At 61.6% G+C, this 24,739-nt stretch overlaps 1 protein-coding gene across 1 annotated transcript; it reads right to left on the bottom strand.

Annotated features, from left to right (window-relative positions):
* Positions 1-995: 995 nt before the first annotated feature.
* CDC42BPG (CDC42 binding protein kinase gamma) lies at positions 996-18,276 on the bottom strand. The gene is made up of 37 exons (XM_052661634.1): positions 18,117-18,276; positions 15,514-15,605; positions 15,342-15,425; positions 14,908-15,003; positions 14,331-14,479; positions 13,740-13,833; positions 13,314-13,514; positions 12,945-13,190; positions 12,508-12,587; positions 11,591-11,688; positions 11,423-11,503; positions 11,028-11,119; positions 10,748-10,927; positions 10,226-10,321; positions 9,966-10,090; positions 9,815-9,887; positions 9,505-9,611; positions 9,304-9,418; positions 8,906-9,054; positions 8,737-8,825; positions 8,365-8,417; positions 8,197-8,277; positions 8,037-8,096; positions 7,662-7,767; positions 7,274-7,407; positions 7,045-7,184; positions 6,863-6,944; positions 6,528-6,581; positions 6,058-6,274; positions 5,122-5,184; positions 4,402-5,001; positions 3,265-3,362; positions 2,949-3,033; positions 2,723-2,843; positions 2,479-2,599; positions 2,049-2,379; positions 996-1,103 (listed from the first exon to the last, which is right to left on the bottom strand). Exons 1-37 carry the CDS (start codon positions 18,274-18,276, stop codon positions 1,066-1,068), a joined length of 4,791 nt encoding a protein of 1,596 aa, XP_052517594.1. The 3' UTR covers positions 996-1,065.
* Positions 18,277-24,739: the final 6,463 nt, after the last annotated feature.

A 24,739-nucleotide genomic window follows, 5' to 3' on the forward strand; every position in this document is an offset into this window, starting at 1 on the left:
AAAATAGTAATATAATAAAATAATAATGACTGTGATCAATAATAAAATGCTCCTATGATCCCCTAATACACAGGTGGTTGAAGCTTTGAGAAAAAGGACCCATCCCCTTTCTGGGAAGGGCCAGAGTGTGCCTGGAGACCCATAAGGTGCCCACCTCTCACCAAGTAGCCCTTATAAATAACCCCCATCCCATCCCTGGCTGGGAGTTTGCTTCTTCCTGGACGGATTAGATGACTGACGGATGCTAGCTGGCTCTTGGGGCCCCTCCCTCTTCTGGGCCCCACCGGCTCCCTGCAGAGAGAAGGGGCCTGGGCCCGTGCTCTCCCAGCTCCCACTCCCTCCAGCCCTCTCCTCTGGCCTCTCTCTTCTCCATTGTTCCTCCTTTATCCTTCTCTTCTTCTCCTTCTCCTCTGGCTGGCTCTCACCTCCTTCTGATCACTATCCTCTCCTCCTGCACTTCCTTTCCTCCTCTGTGCCTCTCTCACCACCTTCACCAACATCCTCTCTCACCACCTTCACCGACATCCTCTCTCCTTCTCTACCTCGGCCTCTCGATTAGAGACTGTCTTTCCTATCCTGCCCCTGAGTAGAGACTGGGATATGCCCCTACTTGGCCTTGCTGGGCTTTAGTCCACAGCCAAGACCCCAGCTTGCTCCCAGGCGTCCAGCTTTTCTCTGTCCTGCATCCGGACTCTCATAGGCCTCCTGGGGCTTGGCCCTGGAGATGAGAGCTTTGGCACAATCTCCCCTGGACAATGGGGCAGAGGGGCCCCCAGAACAGGAGGGGGCCATCCTATTCCTCGTGGCTAGCACAGGTTGGGGTTGTGAGCAGAGGGAAGGGCAGGATGAGGGCTAGGAGTCAGACCCCCACCCCTATCCTGCCTGCAGGGGCCTGGAAACCCAGGCCATGGCTGCCCAGCCCAGACCCTCCCTGAGTCCAATTTCCACATGTCCCGGACCAGCCGGAGTTTGGCATTCCTCAAGCTCTTTGCTCCCTCATGTCTCTCTGGGTCCTGGGATTGGGAGTTGGGCCCTGCCAGAGGACATCAAGGGGAGCTCTCAGATTCAGGGGCTGGGGGGAGGCTCCGGGGTCGTTCTGAGACCTGGAGGGGGAAAGAAACGGAAGTCAGGGTTGACAGAGGAAGGCAGGACTCCTCTCTCACCACGTCAGCACCTCTCAGAGGCTTTCTCAGGACCCATCCATTCATTTGCTCATTCTACATTCAATCAACAAATAGGCTTTATTCCAGGAAGAAGACAAACTTAACCCTCGCGATCAAGGACCTCAGAGGAAAACTAGAGCACAGCAGGATCGACAAGGACAGGGTGGAGGGAGGAGGGTGCCAGAGGTGGTGCCAGCCCCAGGGAGGCAGTGACCACCTGACCAGGCAGCCAGGTGGTCTTTGGAGAAGGTGATGTCGGTGCAGAGACTTGAGCATGGCCTGGGTCTTAATCAGGTGGAGGATGGGAAAGGGCATCCCAAGAGGAGCAGGGTCATGGCAGGGGCAAGGGCCTGGAGGTGTGCGAGAACACAGCGGGTCCCAGGGCTTTGAGTGGCCTGCTGTGGCTGCAGTGGGGGTGGCAGATGGAGACGGGGCTGGAGGGTGAGGGGATGCTTCCCAAATCCTCAGATCTTCTGGGTCCCCAGCCAGAGCGGACTGCTCCCTCCTCTGACCTCTTGCCCACAGGCTGGGCCTGTGCTCAGAATTTCAAGAACTCCCCTTCTGTGGCCCTCTCCCTTTGTGCCAGGCACCGTGCTCAGGTATCTTCACCTCACACAGGTCTCATAACGATAACCTCATTTTACAGGTGAGACAAGCTCAGGGAGGCTGGGCATGTCACCTGGGGCCACAACTGCTGAGATAGCCAGAGCCAAGACAGTCAGGACTAGGCTGACCTGCTTCCAGGCAGGTGAGACCCACTAAGGGGTTAGACAGAGGGAGTCAGCATCTCTTAGCATCCAAGGCAGGTGTAGGCTCAGATTGTTCTCTGGCCTCAGGTCCCAGCACGAGACAGAAGGGCCTGACTCTGAGCGGGGGGAGGCTCACCTGTATCAGGGAGACGGCAGGGCTCAGAGATCCCTGGGGGCAGGACACAGACTCGCTGGACAGAGATGTCCAAGGCTTCCTCTTCACTGCTCCAGGAGCAGAATGAGCGAGGGGACGAAAATCCAGGGTCAGATTTGAAGCGTCCAAATGGGGTGGAAACATGGGGGAGGGACGCAGAGGCAGTGGAGGCGGTGAGGCTGTCCTTACTGGGGTCTGCGTCTTTAGCGAGGCCGTCACTGCCCATGGAGGCTGGGCGCCTCGAGGCCTCGGAGAAGCTGTGGGGCCGCTGCGGGCCAGAGCCACGGGCACCTCGTCCCTTCTCTTCCACAGCCTGTTAGGGGACAGCGCGAAGGGCTGGGACCAGGTCACACGACCTGCGGACCCAGGTCAGGAGAGGCTGGTGATCGGCTCCAGAGGACTCATAACTCACCAGAGGGGGCAGGTCCCTGGCGCCAGGTCTCCCGTCTGTAGGGCCCACGTGCACCAGGTGGTTGAAGTTGGTGGGCGTTGAGATGAGCTTGGAGCGCACGAAAGGGTCCTTCAGCATCTCCCTACGCGGGCAGGGGAAGGGAGGTGGGTGGCAAAGGTAACGCCTCTCCAGGAAGGCGAGGCTTGGGTTCACCCCGCCCCCAAAGCGGGAGGCCCCGCCCACCCACCGCACGGCGCACGCGCACCTGCGCTGCTGCTGCAGCTGCTCCTCTGACACGCGGAAGAAGAAGCGGCGCTTGCTCTTGGTGCGGAAGAGCTGGCGCCGGCTGTTGTCCGTGAGGTTGGGGATGTCGAACTCGTCCTTCTCTGCCAGAGAAGCAGAGAGCTGGGCGGTGCTCCCAAGGCCCCTTGGCCCCAGTCAGCTGGTGCTCAGGGTCACAACCCCTTCCTCCCACCCCCACACTCCCTCACCTGCCCGCGGGTTCCTGAGGTAGGTCAGCCGGACCTTCTCGGTACCGAAGAGGAACAGGGAGCCCTCTGGGTTCAGGGGTCGCACCTGAGGCAGCAGGCACAGGGGTCACACCATGTTGTCCAACCGCACCCCAGTCCAGCCCCAGGGGCCTGGGCAGGCCTCACGGTTTAAATTTTAATTAATTTATTCCACTGCATTGGATCTTAGTTGCAGCATGTGGGATCTAGTTCCCTGACTAGGGACTGAACCCAGGCCTCTTGCATTGGGAGCGCAGAGTCTTAGCTACTGGACGATCAGGGAAGTCCCCACACTCACCTTCTTGAGTGGCACGGTCTGGACCCATTCTGCCCTCCTCACATCAAACACATCGATGGCATTCTCGCTGAACACTGTCAGGTAGGGGGCTGCATAACCTGTATAACCAGGGTGGGACTCTGTGCTGTGCAGCCCCAGGCAAGTCAGGCACCTCTCTGGGCTGTATCCTAGGGCACACCCTGTACACCGTCCCAGCACTGTCACTTCCACACCCCACCAAAGGCCCTCCTGGAGACTCTCTGGGTTGCCCCACCCAAGCTCCACGGCAAGTCAGAGATAACGAACAGGGAGCTCTCACTCTAAGCCATGTCAGGCCTGCTTGTAACCATGTTGCGTATTTTTCCTCCTTTAATTCTCAAACAACTCTAGGCAGGTAATGTTATCGTCCCTAACGAAACCCCAGAGCTAAGTCTCACTTTGTGGTGAGTGAGAGCTGGGAACTGGCCCCGGGCAGTCTGGATCCAACGCCTACACACCACACCGAGTGTCTGTGCTACACCCAACCCACAGGCCCCACCCCAGAAGGGCGACTGTGAAAGGAGCATTGTCCCTCTCTTCCAGCCTGTAGCCCAACACATCAGCTACCTGTGGACGTTTGAGGCTCCCCTGATGCCCTGTTCACTCATTCATTCCTCCAAACATTATAGCCCCTAGGGGGTGCTTGCCTGGGCTACGTGCTGGATGCGATGAAGCACTGCAGACCCCCTATGTACCAAACCAGTCATTGTAATAAGAAGGTGCTGAGAGTCAGGGCAGAGATCTGAATGGAGGTGGGGGAGCAAAAAGGAGCAAAGGACCAACGGTGGTGGGGGAGGAGTGTAAAAGCAATAACGATATTGACAACAATCATGGGGGTCATTTATGGAGAGCCCACTAGATGTAGACCCTGGGGCTGGACTTGCAAACTGAAGAGGTGGCCAGTTACAAAAAGGACAGTAGTTCAGGCAGGGGAAGAGCTTGAATGAAAGCAAGGTCCCGTGCAAGAGGAAGATGAAGGAAGATCCCATACAAGCCACCAAGGGTGTGTCAGGCAGGAGGGCACATACTGGCCTTCAAATCCAAGCTCAGGGATTTGGGCAGGACCCTGTCTTCCTCTGATACCAGGCCCTACCCAGCCTGGCCCTCCACAGGCCTCACCCCAGCCCGTGGGCGCTGCTGGCCACAGCAGCTCTTGCATGCGAGACTTGCGGCCGCCGCTGTCCACGTAGACCCCGGCGGTGGTGAAGAGCAGCAGGAACTCACTGAGGCTGAGCTCCACAGCGCCCAGGGCCTCGCCCAGGCCCCCGCGGGATGGGGGCAGCTCCTCAGGCACAAGACCGGCCCCCAGCGCTAAAGGCGCTGCCTCGTTAAGCAACGGGTAGAGGGCGAAGGTGCCAGCCGCACCCACGCACAGCCGATCGCCCAGCAGCCCCAGGCTCTGCACGGGTGCTGGTGCCTGAAGCTCACGGATGCGGCGCTGCCAGGGCCCTGGGCCTGGGCCCAGCTGGTAGCAGAGCACCTGGCGCTTGACCGCAACGCAGAGCACGGGGGTGCGGGCCTGCAGGATGCGCCCGGCCGCCAGGGCCTGGCAGCCTCGAGACTCAGGGATCTTGGCGCTGGCTGCCTCCACGTTCTCCAGCTCTGCCAGGGCAAAGAGGCGCACGCTGGGGCCTCGGCCACACAGCGCGACCAGAAGGCCCGCAGCGGGGCTCACAGCCAGCCGCTGCACCCGCCGGCACTCGCCCACCTGGAAGATGTCTGCGGGGTTGGCGAGGGAGAGTGTCACCAGCAGTTGGGTGAGGGGCACCCGGGGCCCAGCCTCCTCTGTCCCTGGGGGTTGACCCCACCCATGCCCACCCTGGCCCGGCCGGTGGGTACCGTTACTGTGCAGATGGATCACAAACAGCCCTTCCTCGGTGCCCAAAGCAAGGCGTTCCTGGTCTGGTGGAGGGAGGGAGGGGATCAGGGGTCAGGGGTCAGAAGGCCCATCCAGAGGCGGGAGATTGGGCAGTCTGCCTGCCCCTGCCAAGGACTCAGAAAGGACAATCCCACCATCCCTGGACCCTTCTGTCCCTGAGTCCAGACTGGCTCTAATGGGGAAGGGCCATGGGGGCCAGGAGTCAGGATGAGAGGCCTCTCCCACCCTGAGCTGTGGGATCTGGGGCTAAGTCACGTCATCTCTCGCAGCCTTGGTAAAATGGGGCTGATAATGGTACCTTTCTCACAGAGCTGCTGCGAGGCTGCAAAGAGATGAAGCATCAGAAGGTGAGCATTAAGCTCACAGCCACCTCTCCTCAATAAACACCCTTGTCCCCTGGCTCCAAGCTGACACAGGGGACTTGGAGGACGCAAGCCCTGTCTCCCGTGGCTCTGTCCTGAGTGACGGCAGGGAGAAGCCCCAGCCCAGCTGCTGGGGGAGGTCAGGGGGCCTCCTCTCCTGTTCCCCAGCAGTCCGGTGCAAAGGCCCTGCTGTGCACCAGGCTCCTGGGTGAGCGCAGCGCCCCACAGTGGACATTGTGAGGCTCCCCCCTCACCAGGCGGCTGCTAACAGCCTGGAGGGGAACCTCCTTTATTGCAAGAGCCTTGGCTCTTTACGCTCACTTGCAATTCTTAAGCAGAAAAGAAGGTCCAGAGAAATGGAGTGGCAGAAGCTAGGCACCCCACCCCAGCCCAGGTCCCTCACAGCCATGCCCAGAGGAGTGGCGAGGAGGACACGTGTGCAAGAGGGTCCACAGCCCTGGGCTGCAGGGACCCGGCAGTGACAGCAGCCCGAGTGACCGCAGCAGGCCGGCACCCCCTCCGCGTGAGGCTCACCGACGATGGCGGCGCAGAGCGCGTGGGGCAGCAGCGGCAGCCCATTGTCGTAGGCCTCCTTGAGGGTGTACACAGGCCGGGGCCGGGGCCGCGCGTCCAGCAGCAGCCGCTGCAGCTCGCCCAGCACCTGCAGCCAGCGCTCCCGCTCGCCCTCGCTCTCCGCCAGCAGCAGCACGGTGCATGTGGCAGGCGGCACGGTCAGCTGGGAGGCCGTCACCTGCGGGGGGAGGGTGGACCCAGGCTGGAGGGCAGAGCGCCGGCAGCCAGCTCTCCTTCCTCCCGTCCCTCTGTCCATCGCTGAGGCCCTGGAGCACCAGGTGGGCCTGCCCAGTGCAGTGTCAGGCGCTGTCTGGCAGCAGGTGATAAGCCAAGGGTCAGACAAGCACGAGGACAACTCCAGAGCCCTGGGACCAGTGCCACCGAGAGGGCAGGACAGGGCCTCGCGGGAACACAGGGTGGGGCCCGCTCACCCAGGCTGAGCGTGAGAGACGAACTCCCAGCGGAAGAGACGTTTCTGCTGGAGCCTGGGGGACGAGTGGAGTAACCAGGAGTATTCAAGGTCAGGGAGGGGCAGGGAGCCGGCAGGGCCCTAAACAAGGCCGGGCGCAGCCAGCTTCATGTATGGAAAACTGCACTGCCGGGTGAAGTGTAGCCACACGGACAGGAATGGAGGCTACTGTAGCCATCCACGTGGAGGCAGGGGGCGCAGGATGAAGGGGGCTGCCACGGTGATGGAGAAGAGCAGCTGGAGTGGGTCCAGCACAGAGGCAGACGGAGGTCTGGCCCATCCCATCCCTGAACTCACCCTAAAGATGCGAGGCAGGTCCTTGGATTGGGCGTGGATAACATCAGGGGCCAGGACAGGGGTGGCTGAGAACTGGGGGTCCCTGGGAGGTTCACGGAGCAGGTCAGAGGTCTGCCGGCCCCAGCCGCCCCCTCGACCCACTCGCCCTCCACCCCTGCTCCAAACCATGGCCTGGCACCCACCTCAGATCCAGAGCCTGCAGGAGGGCCCCGCTGGCCGGGCTGAGCTTCGGGTCTGGGGCATCAAAGAGCAGCAGGCGCGAGTCGCTGAGGGCGGCGAACACTCGCTGCCAGCCCCGCCGGACACCTGAGGGCCGTGGCACCTGCGAGAAGGCAGGCAGGCAGGGAGGTCCCACCGGGCCCCGGCTGCCTGCCCGCCCGCCCGCTCTCCCCTCCCCCAGCGCTGGCTCACCGACAGGAAGCCCTCGTAGGCGGTGCCCGTGCCCGTTTCGGGGTGCACTCCCAGGGCCGTGTGGAGGAGGGCAGGGGGCACAGGGCAGGGGGGGGCCTGTGGGGCACAAGTCGGGTGACAGAAGTAGCCGCAAACTGTGGGGAAAGCAGGAGCCGTGAGGTGGGGCGCGCTGGAGAGCGGGGACTCCGGGCAGCCCCAGCCCAGCGCCCCGCAGGCTGTCACGGCCCGGAGCCATCGCCAGCTCCCCATGAAGGGAGAAAAGATAAAGAAAACTGAGCAGTGGGAAATGTCGACGGGGGTGGGGGGCGCCTGATGCGGCAGGACGGGGGCCGCTTCCCTCCCCCCACCCGGGGGCTGAGGCTGGCGCAGGGGGTGCCGAGGGTCTCACCATCACAGCCCAGGCCCTGGCGGCCCAGGCCCAGCATCAGCGAGGTGCAGCGGAGACACTTAGTGGGGGATGGGAAGCTCCGGGGACGCAGCGTGTGTGAGCCGGGCTGGCGAGGGGGACAGGCCCATTACCCATGCCTGACCCTCACCCAAGGCCCCCAAGCCCCCCACCTCCCCCAGGCCACTGAATGAGCCAGGTGGCAGTGTGAACTCAGCGCTCCGAGGGGATCTGGCCGTACTCAAAGCTCAGTGCCACCGTCATCATTCCCATTGCAGTCTGCCGGCACAGGGTGGGGGGTGGGGGGAACCCCAAGCGGGACCTCGAAAACCCGGCAAAACGGCTTGGTGCCCCTGCCCCGCCCCGCTGGGCACTGACCTTTGCAGGGGGACTTTCTGTAGGGGGTGTGGGGGCAGCAGGCGTCCTGGGGAACACAGCCTGCAGGGGAGCCGAGCACAGGGAGAGGGTGGGGTCCAGCCCCCCACACCCCCTGGGCCCAGCCCCCCCACCCCGCCGTGGGTCTCCTGCCTGTGCTCACCCCCAGCCGCAGGCTGCGGCGGCCCTCCGGCCTCAGCTCCGGCGCCTCTCCAGAGGTGCCCGCATCTTTGGCGGAATCCTTCTGGGGAACGGCACAGGGGCAGAATCAAGGCCGCTGCCTGTGTCCTTCCTGGGGGGGCTCCCTTGGCAGCCCCACACTCGTTCTTACCTCTGAGCTCCGGAAGGACAGGAGGGGAATCAGGGAGTTTGAAGGCTTGGTGTCTGCAAACAGAGAGCGTGTGTCATGGGGGCCATGGGGGCCATGGGGCCCCTGTGCCGTTAACGCTTGTTCCTTAGAAACCGGAGGCCAGGGCGGGGGGCCTCAGTTTCCACCCCAGTCAATGGGGGAGAGACTGCAGGCAGGGAAGCAGCAGGTGGTGGCATACAGCAGGGGCTCAGTAAGCACTAGCTAACAGATAGTGGGTTAGACAGCAGAGTCTGCAAAAGAGTCTTGTCTCCACAGCCCGACCGGGCTGACCCCCTGGTGACCGGGAAAGGAGGTCTTGCTCCGAGATAGACAGGGGTGCGCACGGCTACTCACCCAGCGGCCCACGCGCCCGCAGCTCCTCCCGCAGCGACGCCAGCTCCTGCTGCAAGGCCTGGTGCCGCTTCTCGGCCTCCTGCAGACGGCTGGGGAGAACCGCGTGGGTGCTCGCCACAGGCCTCCGCCTGTGTTTTGGGCCCCTCGCCGCGCTGGCCCCTGCCCTCACCTCTCAGCCCGCAGCTGGGCCTCCTGTGCCTGAGTCAGCTGCTCCTGCAGGCCCTGCTTGGCCCGGATCTCGGCCTCCAGCGCTGACTGCAGCTCCAGCCTGGCTGAAGCCTCCATCTTCTGCAGCCTCCGTGCCTTCCACTGGTGGTCCTGGTGGCATCAATGTGCAATGCCCCCAGGGCCGGGTCCAGGGGGCATCAACGTGCGATGCCCCCAGGGCCGGGTTGCCGCCGAGGCTACCCGCCTCCCACCACGCCACCTGGCCAGGCTCAAAGCCCTGCCTCTGCTGTGGGCCCTGGCGGGAGCTTAGACAAGTCCCTGATCTTCCGTGAGCTCAGTGTCCCTACCTGTGGAGTGTGGCTCCCGGCACCCCTCCCTCCAGGTGTCCCCGGGGCTCACCAGCGGCCGGGAAGGGAGAGTCTGGGTGCCCACGTTCCGCAAGGACTCCAGCTCCTCAGCCATCTTGGTGGCCAGGGCCTGCAGGTAGCCTCTTGACACCTTCTCATCATTCACCCTGATCGGGAAGGGGGCTCAGGGTCAGAGGCTATGCCCTCAGTGCTGCCTGGGCCCAGCCCCTGCCCCCAGGCCCTGGGCACCCACCAGCTGAGGATGTCGGCGATCTGGGCCTCCCAGTTGCTTTCCGTCTCCCGCCGCTCACCTTCCAGCCTTTGCTTGCTCTGCTGTTCCCGCTCCAGCTCTTCTATGAGCTGGGAGGGAAGGAGATTCAAGAGACACAGACGAGCCATGTGGGAAACAGGGATCAGCCCCCACCCCTGAGCCTGCCCATGTCCAGCCTGGCTCAGCCACCCCATCTGGCCCACATCCCTGGCAGCTGTGCCCACCGCCCAGCTGGCTCCCCGCCTGTCCTGCCGCCTGCGGGTCTCTCCAACCCTCCATCTGCACTGCTCACCCGCTCCTGCTCCTGGCTCAGCCGCCGGTTCTCCTCCTGCAGCCGGCATAGCACCTCCTCCTTGCCGCTCGGCCTGCCGGGGAGAAGGAGGACTCGGTGAGCCCCCAGCTTGGGCCCCCGCCCTGTCCCCTGCCCCAGCTGCCCAGCTCACCCCTGGCCTCGGGCCTGCTCCAGCTGTGCACGCAGCGCGGCCACCTCCTGCTTCAGCTGTGTCTCCTGGGGCCTGCCACCCTCAGGCGACCCTGTGCCATTGGTCTCAGAGGCCGTGTGGAAGGTCTAGAGGGTGTGGAGAGGGGTCAGGGCAGGGGTCCAAGACACCATGACCTATTCTACCCCTGGGGCCTGGCCCTGATAGACCTTGAATGGGGTCAGGCTAAGAGAAATGCCACTGGGCAGAGGGTAAGGCCTCACCACCTTGACCTGGGGAGACGCCTTCTCCGGGCTTCGTTCCCGCTGTCTCTGGAGCTGAGTCACCTCTCGCTTCAGGGCGGCCACCTGAGCTTGCAGCTGGGATGGGGTGCAGAGTCAGCCAATGCTGACCCTGTCCACCCCAGCTCTTTGTGTGTGTGTGTGTGTGTGTGTGTCCGCTCCCCACTGCACGTGGGATCTTAGTTCCCTGACCAGGGATTGAACCTGTGCCCTCTGCAATGGAAGCACGGTCATAGGCACTGGACCACCAGGGGAGCCCTTGTCCACCCTAACTCTTGACCTTGCTCCAGATTCTTGGGCTTTGCTGGCCGCAGCAGAAGTGGAAGTGACGGACCCCTGCCCACCCCACCTGCTCCCTTGCTCAGGCCTCAGCCAGCCACAGTGGGCATGCAAGGCATTTGATATTCCCAGCACCTCAAACCAAGCTCCCCAGGCTTCCTCCCGCCACATCAGGCGTCATGAGGGCAGGGCGCTGCTGCTGTCCCCACCCACCCCATCACTCACCCTGCTCTGGGCATCGTGGGCTTCCTCCAGCTGGGAGTTCAGGGCTTGGGTCTGGTTGGCCATGACTGCCTCTCTCTCCTGGGCCTCCTGCAGCTTCCGGAGCAGCTCCTCCTGCCGCCTCTTGGCCTCGCGAAGCTCCCGCGCCTGTGCCTGCTGCCCCGCCCGAGCCTCAGCCAGCTCCTGGGGTCCGGGTGGGCGAGGGGAAGGCCAGCCAGAAGTTAGGGCGTGGTCCTCCTTAGCACCCAGCCCTGGGCCACTCACCCATCTCACCACACCCCACCTGGAGGAGCTGGTCTCTCTCCTGCCGCAGGTCACTGTCCTGGCCTGGGCTGCCAGCCGGACACCCGTCTGCCTTGCTGTCCCCCAGCGTCTCTGCCAGGAATTGTCACTGAGACCTGCATGTACAGCCTCAGCCAGGAGCTCTACCTGCAGTGTCTCAGGGAACCCTCACCCCAGCTTGGTTCGGGGCGGGGGGTGGGGGCAGGGGGTGAATCTCCTCGGCCCATTTTCTACACGCAGACTCAGAGACTTTAAGATATTTCCTTAAGATCACACAGCACATACAGACCCAGGGACAAGACTGGAAGCCAGGCTGGACTCAGGTGTGCTGGGAAACCAGCTCAGCCCCCAGGGCGAGGGGAGAGGGGAAGAGACGAGGTGCTGGGGGCAGGGTACCTGACAGCCTGTCCTGTAGAGTCTGCACTTCCTTCCGCAGCTGCTCTAGCTCCCGATGGTCCGAGGGGGTCTGCAGAGCCTCTGCAGTGTGGGGACACCCATAATGCTTAGGAGCTTGTCCTGCGGCAGGGCAAACCCACCCTGCCCTGGCCCTGATGGCACCCATACCTTGGAGCTTCCGGCTCAGCTCCAGCTTCTCCTGCTCCAAACAGCGGAGCTTCCGCTCCAGGGGCGCCAACTGCTCAGAGCTGCTCTCAGGGCTGGGACTGGGGAGAGCACAGCAACACAAGTTGGCAGAGAACCATCCCCCAGCCTCCTCCATCTTTCTGCATCCAACATTCATTCATCTAAGAAACGCCCACTGCGCACCAGCTCTGTACCCAAGTCTGGGCTCTGGGCTGGGAAGAGAGACAGATGAGACCACACCTTGCCCTTAGGAGGCCCCAGGCAGATACCATGGGTGGCAGCCAGGACAATGGTTCCAGGGTCCCCTGGGCGCTGGTTCCACAGCCCTGGTCCTTATTGTTTGTGTGACCTTGAACAATAACCTAAGGTATCAAGGTCTCAGTTTCCCCACAGGAAAAGGGAGGTGACGCTAGGGGCTCTTGCAAGGGCTGTCAAGAGAACTCAGCCGTATGGGCCCAGGACACAGGGAGTACTTCATGAATAAAGGTCAGAGGCATCTGCTGATACTTCACAGTTCCCACTGCCCCAGGGCCTCGCTGCAGTCTCAGGCCAGACTTACAAGTGGAACTGGGCTGAGAGCATCCACCCATTTTACAGAGGTACAAAGTGAGGCTCAAGGAGCAGCACTTGATCTCTGGCTCTGAGTCCACTACACACCCAGCCTGCCATGGAGGGTCCCATGAGGCACAAATACTGGGGCAGAACCCATAGGGGTCATGGCCTCACCAGGACCTTGAGGACATGAAGGGTTGTCCTACTGGGGGCTCAGAGCACACTTCCCGAGCATCTGTCCCATGTGGATACAGGTGGGCCATTCAGTCCCTTTCCCGGGGTCCTGATGGGCTGCGCTCCCAGTGTTCTCCAGGCCAGGCAGCCCTCCAGGTGTGAGGACTACTCACCTGCCTGAGGTGTAGGTGAAGCCCACGAATGGCAGGTGGTGGCCTAAGAAGGTCCCGTGGGAGGGCGGCGGCAGGGTTCCCTGCAGAAAGTGGGGAAGGGGAGTCAGAGTAAGAAGTACAGTTCTAGGTGGAGGCTCGAGACCCAGGAGCCCTCAAAAGACTACAACCCCCACAAGTCTTTGAGGTTCTGGCCCCACAGGTACTGCTGGGAGTCTTATAGGATGTCTGGATGACAGGATGACACTTGTGGTCAAAGATCCTTCACTTGGCACAACCCACTTCGGTGCAGGTGAACCAGCCCAGGTGAGCCGTAACTCCCATGGGCCTCCCACCCCCAGCCCAGCAAATGCTTTGGGGAACTTTGTGGGGCAGGGGAGGGTCCCGCAGCCACTGAGACTCCAGGCAGTTGTCCTGCTGCTATCGGTCCCTCCACTCACTGGATGGTTGAGGGTGTCGTCGTCCACATCGAAGTTGGAGGTGTCCATGGGCCCGCGCAACTCAGGGATGTAGGGGGCAGTGCTGGTCGCCAGCCTCTCCCAGTCCACGCCTTCAAAGAAGGGGTGGTTCCGGAAGTCATCCAGCCCTCTTCGGCCCAGACGCTCCTCCTGGCGGCACAGCAGCTGGCGGATCAGGTCTTGGGCACTGGCTGGCACGTCGGGCACGTCGGGGAACTGCAGGTGGTCCTGAGGTCCCGGAGGACGGGTGCAGGTGAATGTCCAGAATCCTACTCCCACCCAGGGCATCTCCAACCTCACAGCCTCAGGAGTCCCACGCCCTCCCAGAATCCCAGGGCCTGGCGGCCAGACCTCGTGGTTCATGATCTTGCCGTAGGTTTCCACCAGAGATTCAGCATAGAAGGGCGTCTCCCCGAAGAGCAGCTCATAGGCACAGACCCCCAGGGACCACCAGTCGCACTGTGGGCCGTAGTGGCCCTTGCCCTCCTCCATGGCCTGCAGGATCTCAGGGGAGATGTAGTCGGGTGTCCCCACTGCCACTGATGAGTCCACCTGTGGGAGGTGACATTGATGGCGCCACAAAGACGGGCTTGCGTCTGGGCCCAGCTCCCCCACTCCCTAGGGCTGGGCTGGCCCAGCACCCCCGCCTAGGTCCTAGGCTTAGCTCTTCCTTCCCCTGGGAGTCTACGGCCGCTCGCACCAGGCCTGGTGCCTCCTGTTCCCCTGGGAGCTCTCCCAGCCAGGTGTCCTCTGTCCCACATGGGGCGGGGTTCTTACCATGCCACTGTTGTTGAGACGTAGGCAGGAGCCAAAGTCGGCCAAGCGGATGTGCCCGTTCATGTCCAGCAGGATATTGTCTGGCTTGACATCCCTGGGGGAGGGCAGGGAGAGTGATCTGTGAGTGTGGATATGCATTTAGGCACATACCTGGGTGTGTGAGTGCGTGCATGTGCACACACCAATGTGTGTATGCTCACACTTTGCGTTCCTGCATGTGCTAGCATGTGAAGAGGGGAAGGATGGTGGTCGGGCCTCCTGGCTCCCAAGAAGGAAGAAGGTGGTTAAGTTGGGGAGAGAGACCCTTGGAGGCAGCTGAGTGTGCCATGGTGGACACAGGAGCCAGACTCCCCCAGTGTCACCCACTGGCTGAGTCACCACGAGCCAGGTGCTTACCCGTGCTAAGCCCTGACTTCCTCATCTATAAAATGGGATGATGGTAGCTCCCATGACACAATGTTTGGGGTGGGAAGAGTCACAGGCTCTCTGCATACGAAGCACCCAGCACAGGATTTGGCACATACGTGCTCAGCTGTCCTCAGAGCTGTCAAGAGGGGCTGGCAAAGACAGCAGGGGCTTTGGGGGCCCCACCTGTGGACGTAGCCCAACTGATGCAGCGAGTGAATGGCCAGCACCATCTCAGCCAGGTAGAACTGGGCCAGCTCGGGCGGGAGGCGGTCTTCAAAGCGGCTCAGCAGAGTGAGGAGGTCCCCTCCAGCATAGTAATCCATCACCAGGTACTAGACGGTGGTGGGTGGGGGGCAAGAATCAGATGGGGGGGCACCTGTCTCCCGCACACCTCACAGGGGTCCCGCAGGGCTCTGGAAAGGCAGGGCCATGTCTCCCAGCAGCTCTGGGGCAGCCAGCTCTCAGCCAAGGCTCAGGCAAGAGGCTCCAGGCCTGAGCTGGTGGGGAGTGGTAGCTTCTTGGACCCAGGAGGAGGGGTCTCTTTCTCCTTGGACCAAGGCTTCTGGCCCCCAAAGGTCTTCTCCTTCGTCCCCAGGGATGGCATCACTGACTCAATGGACATGAGTCTGAGCAGACCCCGGGAGCTAGTGAAGGACAGGGAAGCCTGGCGTGCTGCAGTCCATGGGGCCGCAAAGAGTCGGACAGAACTGAGTGAGTGAACCACCACCCCCCGCCCCTCCAGCTTTCTGAGCATCCTCACCAGATACTCCTCATCTTGGAAAGCATAATGCAGAGCAGTCACCCAGCGGCTGTCCCCCTTCACCAGAACATCCCGCTCCTCCCGGAAACAGGCCGTCTGTAACAGTTTGGGGAAATGGGGTAGGGAGGTTGGGATCAGAGCCCAGCAACCCCACCTTGCCAGTTCAGGGGATGGAGGAAGACTCAGTAAGGCTAGAACGGGGATCAAGGTCGCCTGTGTTAGCCTGAGCCTCAGTGTTATCATAAGAAAAATAGAAGAACCCTCCTTTTACTAAGAAAGGCTTCTTGTGCGGAAGGGATGGGAGGAACCCGTGCTGCTGGGGGTGGATCCTCTGCCTGTTTGGCAGCCATGCCCGGCCACTTCCCCTGCAGGTCTCAGAGGCCTGTAGACTTCCCTCTGCAGGGACCCCAAGTCCCCCCGGACCCAACACTGACCTCGGCCCTCTTCAGCATCTCCCACTTGTGCAGCATTTTCATGGCAAAAATCTGCCCACTGTCCCTCTGCCTCACCACAGCAACCTGAGGCCACAGAGAGTACTGGGATCACGCCAGTTTGGGGGCAAACACCCTTTTCCTCCCCCCACCAACCCCAGGGCCATCTGCTCACCTCCCCGAAGGCCCCTCGGCCGATCACCTTCAAGATCTCAAAGTCGTCTCTCTGCAGCCGCAGCTCTTTCACCTTTGCTACGAAGGGACTGACTGAGAGACAGAGAGTGGGGCTCAGAGAGCCTGTGTGGAGGGCCCCGGCTCCCTCTCACCTGCCCTCCCATGAGGCCAGGGCAGGGATGACCTCCCCAGCGATGGCCTCTGGCCAGGGGGTTGACAAGAGCTGCAGCCTATTCAGCCACGATCAGGAAGCACGGAAGGTGGGGTGCTGGCTCTGTGACCACCTGGCCCCTGGATCTCCCTGAATCCATGGTTCCCAGGTGGCATCTGTCCCAGGGGCTGATGGGATTTGTAGTCCTCCCCTGCCTAGGGGCTGACCCTGGCGGGCCAGGTCACCCTGGAATGATGGGGATACCATTCCCACCCCCAGCCTGCAGTCCTTGGCCCCTGAGCAGGACCAGGCCAGAGCCTGTCTTGGGAAACTGGACTGGCAACATTCCTTGTCCTCAGAGAGGCTTCTATGCCACCGAGGAGCTGTGGGTCCCTCGTAGGCACAGAGGTACCTGGGTGGAGTGAGGCCTGGGGCTGCCCTGGAGGGCAGGTAGGGCACGGTTCTGTGGGGCTCTGGGAGGGCAGGCTCTGTGCTCCCCGAGTGGGTCCTCCTTGGTCCGGAGGCACAGAGAGGTCTGCCCGGGTTCACACAAGGCTCAACAACAGGGCCAAGACACCTTTTCTGGTGCCCGATGCTGGCACCCGAGGGCGTGAGCACTCGGGATCTCCTCCAGGCCTAAGAAGCCCTATGACTCTGAGCCCTGCCTCCCTCTCTGGACACAGCCTGTACCTGGCCAAGCACCTCCTCCTCACCGCCCCAGACACTCCCAGAAAGGACATCTCCAGCCACTCCCTGGCCCTTCGCAGGCCTGGAGGAGCCCCATGCCTGGGGGGAGGAAATTGGGGCCTGGAGACTTAGGGAGGCGAGGGGGAACAGCTAGGGTCAAGGGCGCTTCAGTCTGGGCTCCCTGCCTCAGTTTCCCCCTGCCAGCAGGTACACACCCTGCCAGCTGGGCAGGTCTGTGGGTGGGACAGAGAGCTGCTCCACAGGTTTATCAGGCAGAACCCCCGCAGCAGGGGTGGTGTGGAAACCTCATTACAGAAATAAATTGTCCTTTTCCTGGGTCTGTGTATAGCTGGGGAGGAGCAGCTGCAGGACTCCAAGGGGGAACCCGAGGTGGGGGCAGCTACCCATCGACCGGATGGGAGCTGAAGCCTGGGGCCCAGAGGCAGGAGGACCCAGGCCCCCAAGCCAGGCTGCCCAGTCCCCTCGCCATGCTGCAGGGATGGGGGCTCTGGGAGGGAGCAGGGACAAGTTGAGGCAGGAGCAGAGTGAGTCACCGCCCTGCGTTACTTCAGGAGATGTCAACAGACAGGCCCCCACACCGGGGTCCCGGCGGAGGTGCCAGAGGCAGGCAGGGAGGAGCACGTGGGCATCACGGGGGTGATGACAACATGGACAGGCACACACACACACACACACACACACACACACACACACACGGAGTCCCAGGGAGAGAGGAGGGCAGCAGGGCCCAGGGCCCTCTGACCGCCCTCCGCCTAGAGGATGGCCTGGGGCAGGTCTCACAGGCCCCCAACCGTGCCAGGCTGGGCCTCACGCCTGCCTAGAGCTCAGGCATACCAGGAATGCTAGTCGCCCACTGGGCAAACACTCACCTCACCCCACCCTCCAAGCCAATGGCCTTCCCCCATGGCCCCACCAGGTGTAACTAGAGAGCCCTGGGGGCTGGCATTGGCTTCAGGGTCATCCGGGGCCAGCCACTCCTGGTGACTCAGGTAAGTCAACCCCAGGAAGCGTGCAGACCCACCTCCAGCCTGGCCCCCTTCCCCAGCCTGGGGCACAGCCCTCAGGAGGCCTGGTCACCCGCTTGCCCACAAAGGGTGCCTGTGCCCAGTCTCGGGTGGTCCTGTGTGTGGGTAAGTGTAAGTGTGTGTATGTTTGTGTGTGTGTGGTGGGAGTGGGGGATGCTACAGAGCTGTGAGTGGATGTAGACAAGTGTGTATCAGAGCCAGCGTGGGTGGGGTGGTCAGCAGGGCTCCCTGGGTCCCTCCAGGAGCTGAACGTGTGTCTCAGTGCGTCCGTGGAAGGTGGGAGCCAGAGAAAACGTAGGTGTCAGTGAGTCCTGTGCACAGGGGTCTCCATGTGAGAGTGTGTTCTCACCGGTCCTGAGGTGACTGTGTGAGCGTGTGTTGTGTACATGTGTCTGGAGTCTCTACCTGGCACCAAGTTTCTGTGTGTCTGTGTGTGATGTGTGTGGGGCCCACGTGCCAGGTTCCGGGAGTGAATCTGTGGGTGAATCTGAATGACGGTGAAGCAGGCAGGTGAAGGAGAGGGCCGAGGGTGGGGGTCCGGCGGCACGCATCAAGGCCAATGCAGGTCATCTGGGATGGGGTGGGGGAGCCTGAGGGAGTGCGGCTCCTCACAGGAGGGTCTGCGAACAGGGAGCACGAAGGCAGAGGCTCCCTGCGGGGTGTCCCTCTGTCCACCTCCCACCCACCCCCGCTCCCCACGGTCCCGCCCGGGCCACTCACCCCAGCTCAGGAACTGCGCCACATTGCGCTCCCGCCGCAGGGGGGCGCTGCTGAGCTCGTGGTGCAGCCCCAGCAGCAGATCCAGGAGGCCGTCGAGCCCCGGGCCGCTGCCGGCCTCGCCCCGCGCCAGCCGCTCCAGCGCGCGCAGCCGCCGCTCCATGGCTGCGGCCGGAGCCCCGGGCCCGGGCTAGAGTCGGGCCGCTCGCATGCCCGCCCGTCGGTCCGTCCGTCGATCAGTCCGCGGGTCGGTCCGCGAGTCCTCCCCCCACCCTCCCGCCCTCCCCGCTGTCACCGTCCTCCGCTGCCGCCCGCGCGCCCTCACCTGGACGCCGCTCCCCACCCTCCGCCCCGCCCCCCGACGGACGGGCAGGTGTGCCCCGGCCAATGGGAGACGGGACTGGAGGTGAAGGTGGGAGGGCGGAGGCGCGCGGGGGCGGGGCCAGCTCCCGGCCAGGAAGTGGGGGGGCGGGCCCCGAAGAGTAACTCCTGGGCGGGGCGGAGCAAGGAGAGGGGTAGGGGCGGAGGGGGGCGTCCCATCGCATCCCAGACGGGAACCGGGTCCTCTCGCGGCCCCAGCCCCCGCCCCACCGGGGCCCTCGCCGGCGCCTGTCCTAGGTGGGGGATGCCCAGAGCACTGCAGCTCCCCTCGCCCCCTGGGGCAGGGGCAGCCTCTCCGGAGAGCCTGCCCTCTCAGCGAGGGGAGAGGGGCTGGGGACGCCTGCGGCCCCGAAGCCGGATGGGAGTTGTAGTCCGCTCCCTCCCTGGGATGCCGGCCTCTTGGCATACCCCCCACCCCCCTGGCTAGTTTCTGATTTCATTTTGTTTGCATCGTTACGGCCGACCGGGGAGACGGGTAGGTGAAGCAAGGATGCTTCCACCCATTTGGCAGATGACGCACAGGCTTGGGAAGGACGAAGGTGAATTGAGGAACTGAGGGGTGAGGAAGCCCCAAAGCTAGATCCTGGAGTGGGGCTGGCCTGGTAATGTCACCACAGGCTTTTTAAGCTTGGGCGGCCCGCCTGGAAAGTGAGGACGAGGGCCAAGGAGAGGTCGAGACTGGGCCGGAGGAGGTGGGAGAGGGGAGGGTCGGACTGTCCAGGGATATTTCTGACTTCTGCCCAGCTGTCTCCAGCTGGGCTGGGCTAGACGCCATGGGGACATGGGGCTGTCCAAGAGGAGGGATCAAGGGGTGGAGCATTTTAATGGCTTCAGACAACAAATTCTTCCTTTGAAAGATCTCTTTGGAGATTTGCCTGCCTCCTCGGTTTGTCCGTGTTGAGCGGGGAGCCGCTCTGTGAAGGTCTGTGGAGCTGGACTGAACATCCCCGGTAGCACACAGGGGGCTTTCTCCGCAGTCTCCCATTTGCACTGCTCGGAGACCTGCCCTGGGGCAGGGCCAAGGTCTGTGCAATGGTCTGTCTCTCCCAAGTCAGTCAGGTGGGGGAAGGGTAGCCAGGATTCAAACCCAAATCTGAGGATGCTGTCATTGCCTCTGTGTCTCCTGGGACGGGGCAGGGGACAAAGATCAGAGGCCGTGTTGAGCACTCCTGGCTCTCACCTAAGGCAGGCCTCTGCTGCTGCTGCTGCTATCTCGCTTCAGTCGTGTCTGACTCTGTGCGACCCCATAGATGGCAGCCCACTAGGCTCCTCTGTCCCTGGGATTCTCCAGGCAAGAATACTGGAGTGGGTTGCCATTTCCTTCTCCAATGCATGAAAGTGAAAAGTGAAAGTGAAGTCGCTCAGTCGTGCCGGACTCTTAGCGACCCCATGGACTGCAGCCTATCAGGCTCCTCCATCCATGGGATTTTCCAGGCAAGGGTACTGGAGTGGGTTGCCATTGCTAGGCTTCCTTAAAGGCCAGGGCCGGGGAAGGGCTCCCAGGAGGGATTCTCACCCTCTGTAGCCACATGGGGGAGCCAGAGACCAAAGGAGGGCCTGGTGCTCAGGACAGGACCAAGTTCCATCTCCTGGGGAGTAAGACATGATGCTGGGAAAGATTGAAGGTGGGAGGAGAAGGGGACAATGGCATCACCAACCCGATGGACATGAGTTTGAGTAAGCTCCGGGAGTTGGTGATGGACAGGGAAGCCTGGCGTGCTGCAGCCCATGGGGTCTCAAAGAGTCGGACACTACTGAGCGACTGAACTGAACTGAAGACACAGACAGGGCGAGGGTCCTAGGTGGAAGATGGGCCATTCCTCCTCTGACCCCTTTTGGACACCTTGATCTCCGCACCTCCACTGTGGCCCCCAGGGGTCAGCACTCAAGGGCCAGCGTGAGGTGAGGCCTCTGGGTCTAGCTCACTCCGGCTCAAACAAGTCCATCCCCCAGCACTTCAGACTCCATCCCCACAGTACAGCAGAGGGCAAAACTGAGCCCCAGACAGCAAAACCTGAGTTCTGCTGGGGTCTTAATGGGGCCTGGCACTGGGGGCTCCCCGCCCATCAGGTACATGATTCTATTTGGTCCTGTATTCGCTTTTTTGTTACATCGTTGTTTCAAGCTTCAGTTTCCTTGTCCATGAAAGGGGATCGGGTTTGACTCTGTCCATTCCTTTGCAGTTGTAAGGCCAGAATGCCCCTCAAGATTCATTCTGTGTCTGAACCCCTCTTCTGGCCTCGACAAACAGCCGGTCCTCCCTTGCTGTCAGAAACAGCTCTGGCACGTGGGCCCACTTTGCCCAGCAGATCTGTTCTTTGACCTTGTGTGTGGCAAGGACCCTGGACCAGCAGGTGGGTGCTCCACGGAGGAGGGAGTCTGAGCAGGAGAGCTCTGCCATCTCCGACACTCTGGTCACTGCCTCCTGCAGGGCCAACTGTTCCCCACATAACCTCTCTCCCCTCCGAGTGCCCTTGGCATTGGAGTGCTGGCATTAGCTCTCACTCAGCCCTGGGGGCAGCAGCCCTTGCATTCCTATGGTGCTTCTTAGCAGTTCAAAGTGAATGTGGATGTTATCTTCACTAGGGCCCTGCCAGAAGCAGGGAGTTAACAATGCCCTCCCCCTCATTAACAGATTGCTACCTTGAGGCTGGGGAGGTGAGTGGTGGCTGGCGCTCCTTACCTGGATTCCAGGCCTAGGCCAGTGCCTGGCAGCAGAAGGGCAGTGTGTGGCACTCAGACTCTGGGGACAGGGGACAGGAAAGTCCAGCCTGTGCTGGACTTGATGTGTGTAGGCTTCTGAGAAGGGTCTTAGATGGTTAGAAAAGGAAACTGTCAGTTTAATGACCTAGGCCTGGCAGAAGGGACAGTTCGGATAAGGGAGGGCCCCAAGAGGACGAAGAGAGAGCCCAGTGCAAACAAGTGGCAGGGAACCCTGGTTTTCTGACGCCCACAGAGCATAGCCCAGACACAAGGGGAGGGGCCCAGACACAAGGCAGGCTTCCGGCTCACATCCGCACCCACTTTTTCGGCCTCCCGACCCTGATCTGTGGCACCCTTTTCCCCAAGGCCAAGGTCCAGCTTGGTGACTGAGATGAGCCTCTCCCAGCCCTACCCCTTGAAGCACCTCTCAGCAGATGCCCTGCAGGTAACTAGAATGGCAAGCTACCCCTGCCCTTGGCCGCGCCGGAAGTGCAGCGCCCTCTCCTGGCCCAGGAGCCAGAGAACAAGAAGGGCAGCCTTGGGATCCTGTCGCCCTGCCTACCGTTGGGTGATTTCCGTGTCTGTGCACTACAGAGAACGGCTCCAGCTCCGGTGTGGGCGGCCAGTGGTACTGGGAGCGCCCTCCAGTGGCGGCTGGGGCTTGTCTCTCTAGGACAAATGTGTTTGGAGGGTTGGGAGCTCATGTAGAGTTCTCACAGCTGCTCAGAACTCTGAGTTTTACTTAAATGTGTGTGTTCCTGGTGGTCCAGTGGTTAGGACTCCGGGCTTTCACTGCCGATGGCACAAGTTCAATCCCTGGTTACGGAACTAAGATCCCACAAGCCTCCACGCACCACCCCACCCCCAACGCCCCCCTCGAAAAAAAAGTGTGTTTGCTAGGGTGCCTTGGAGGGAGGGGCTGATGCAGACAGTGTGGTTGAGGGTCCCCAGTCCACAAGCGAGTCCTTGGCAGGCTCACAGGCCCACTCCCCCGCCCACCCCAGCACAACAGGGGTGTATCCTTTGAAACGTCCACGCTCCAAATGGGTGGACATATGGTGATTTCATCATCCTGGCTTTTCTTCCAAAAACCTTCTCTGTGCTGCTCCTACACGCCACAGGGGCTCCCACGCCCCTCAGCCACAGCGGCTGCAGCCCCATGTGGCTTTCTAATTATCAATCCTTCTGGGTGCACAGGAAGCCAGGCCCAAGTCCCCTCGGCCACCACCGGCTCTGGCCCTTAGACGCCACCGAGTCTGGGAGCTGCTTCAGGGAAGGGTGGGTCCTGCCTGCTTTGTTCTGGGAATTGGGTGGGGTGTTGGGCTCCTTGCACCCTCACTCCCACCCTCATCAGCCTCCCCGAGGTGCTCAGCAAAGGCAGCCACTCAAGTTAGGTATCCATGGGCCCTGCCTCTGGGAAGCAGGGGTCACTGTCTGCCTTCAGCGCCTGAAGAAACAGACTTGGGAGAGGACAGATGAGCCCCAGCGAGTGGCAGAGCTGGGATCTGAACTCCTGCCTGTTCAAAGGACTTCCCTGATGGCTCAGAGGGTAAAGCATCTATCTGCAACGCAGGAGACCCAGGTTCAATCCCTGGGTTGGGAAGATCCCCTGGAGAAGGGAATGGCACCCCACTCCAGTACTATTGCCTGGAAAATCCCATGGATGGAGGAGCCTGGTAGGCTACAGTCCATGGAGTCCCAAAGAGTCGGACTGAGCGACTTCACTTTCTGTGTGCCCTAAGGTGCTGGATGGATGGGTGGGCTGCCTAATCCTCTCACAGTCTCAAGGGTAGCCTTGGGCACATCCTCAGACCAGTCCCTGTGAGGTAAGAGGTGGGCACTGGGTGGGATTCATGGTTAATCATGGTCAATCTTTTTATTAAAGAGCAGAAAAATTGTTGATTGCTCTCACATGGAACCTCCAGATATAAAACAGAGCTGCTGTGTGGGGCCCCGAGGAGGCAATGGGTGGACTCCCTTCCTCTCCGGCGCCCTGGGATCTGAGGTATCATGTGGGCAGTCTGCCCCCAAAGTTTCTGACTCCAGGAGTGCTAGGAGGCAGCTGTATCCCTAACCTGACCCCAGTCCAGCCTCTGAAGAGGTAGCCTTTTACCCAGGAGGGAGCCAGGGAGGAGGCCAAGTCCACACCCATTGGCCTTCCTGAACCCCATCATGGCCAGGAGAGGACTCCCCCACAACCCGTAAAACCCAAACCAAGGCGTGAATTCGGGGGCTGCCCTCGGCCCCTGGTCAAGCCTCAGATAGGCACTCCCATGCTGAGACACGCAAGGTTGGAAGCCCCCAGGAGGCCGGAGGTGAAGGGGTGGAGCAGGCTGGACAGCTCATCCCACACTCAAGGAACAAGAGAACCTGTCAGTCCTGATTTTTGTGCTCTGGTAGCTTGGATGAGCATCTCCGCCTCTCACGTAACTAGAAACCAAGGGGCTGCCCCAAAGCTTTCAGGATCCCAGGCCTGAGTGACGTTTAATCTTCAAGCTGGGTTTCTCAAGCCTGCGTCCACTGCTGCAGGCTTTGGGGGATGCAGTGACCTGTCAGCGTTGCTTTTCCTCTTAAAGAGTTATTTTCTATCGGACACTCGGTGGTGTGCGTGCTCTTAGAGCTGGGCAGACCCGCCACACTTGCTCTTCAGCCTCCCCTGAGTCTCAGGTTCTTGGCTGTCAAATGCAGAGCATGTTGACCTTCCAGGTCAGGAGGTTCAGGGTCAACCCTCTGAGCAGAGCACTCAGCCTGGCCCTCAAAACCCACAGGCACCTGCTCACATCCTGCCTCTTGCCACAAATGTGCCTGGAGCGGATTCCACCTCAATTGCACCTCAAATCTGCACTTCCTCAGCGTCGGCTCCAATTTGTCACCCTCCCCTCTGTGGGTACAAACAGTCCCCCATCTGTGACGCTGGCTGGCTCCCCCCTTTGTAGTTGTGTTGCTGGTGTTATCTGCTAGGTCTGCCCTCAAAGTACTGCCTTCCGTCTCTAAATCACCCTGGGGCCAGCACAGAGCCCAGTGCTCCGTGTCTGCTTGCCCCCTCCAGGTGCCTGTGGGCGCCCACCTGTCTGTCCATGGCTAGGGCGAAGCCCAGGTTGGAGGTGATGTGGTGAAGATCATGGTCAGGGCGGGGGCGTGGGCACCTGCTCCCCCAACCCCTGGGGGTGGGGGAAGCCTAGTCTCCAGTCATCAGAGGCTCTCCCAACCTCTTCACCCCATCCTTCCCCCAAATAAACGATTCCTGCTCAGCCCCCACTGAGCACAAGGAAAGGGGATTGTTGGCCCCATTTGCAGGCCTAACCCTGCTGGGCTTGCCAGTCTGTCTCTGCTTGTATCTTGGCCCCCACCCCCTGGCTGTTCTGCCAGCATCCCGGCAGGCACTGTGAGGGCAAGCCCTGGGAAGAGACATCTCAGAGCCAGAAGCCAGCTTCAGCACAATTTAACATTTTTTAATGCAAGAAAAAAAGTCGTGTCTTCAGTTGCTTTTTCTCTCCACGGGCAAGTGTGGTTAAGCTACTGAAACTTCAACAGTGAATTCC

The sequence above is a fragment of the Budorcas taxicolor genome, chromosome 25 (genome assembly GCF_023091745.1).
Source record: "Budorcas taxicolor isolate Tak-1 chromosome 25, Takin1.1, whole genome shotgun sequence".
NCBI lineage: Eukaryota > Metazoa > Chordata > Mammalia > Artiodactyla > Bovidae > Budorcas > Budorcas taxicolor.

What these genes read in the sequence shown, in the direction of transcription:
- CDC42BPG (XM_052661634.1), bottom strand. Translation starts at nt 18,276, where the DNA reads ATGGAGCGGCGGCTGCGCGCGCTGGAGCGGCTGGCGCGGGGCGAGGCC. An exon ending in CAGTTGGGCTACGTCCACAG is followed by an intron (nt 13,834 to 14,330) that starts GTGGGGCCCCCA and finishes GCCCTCCCCCAG; the next exon opens with GGATGTCAAGCCAGACAATA. An exon ending in GTCTCAACAACAGTGGCATG is followed by an intron (nt 13,515 to 13,739) that starts GTAAGAACCCCG and finishes CACCTCCCACAG; the next exon opens with GTGGACTCATCAGTGGCAGT.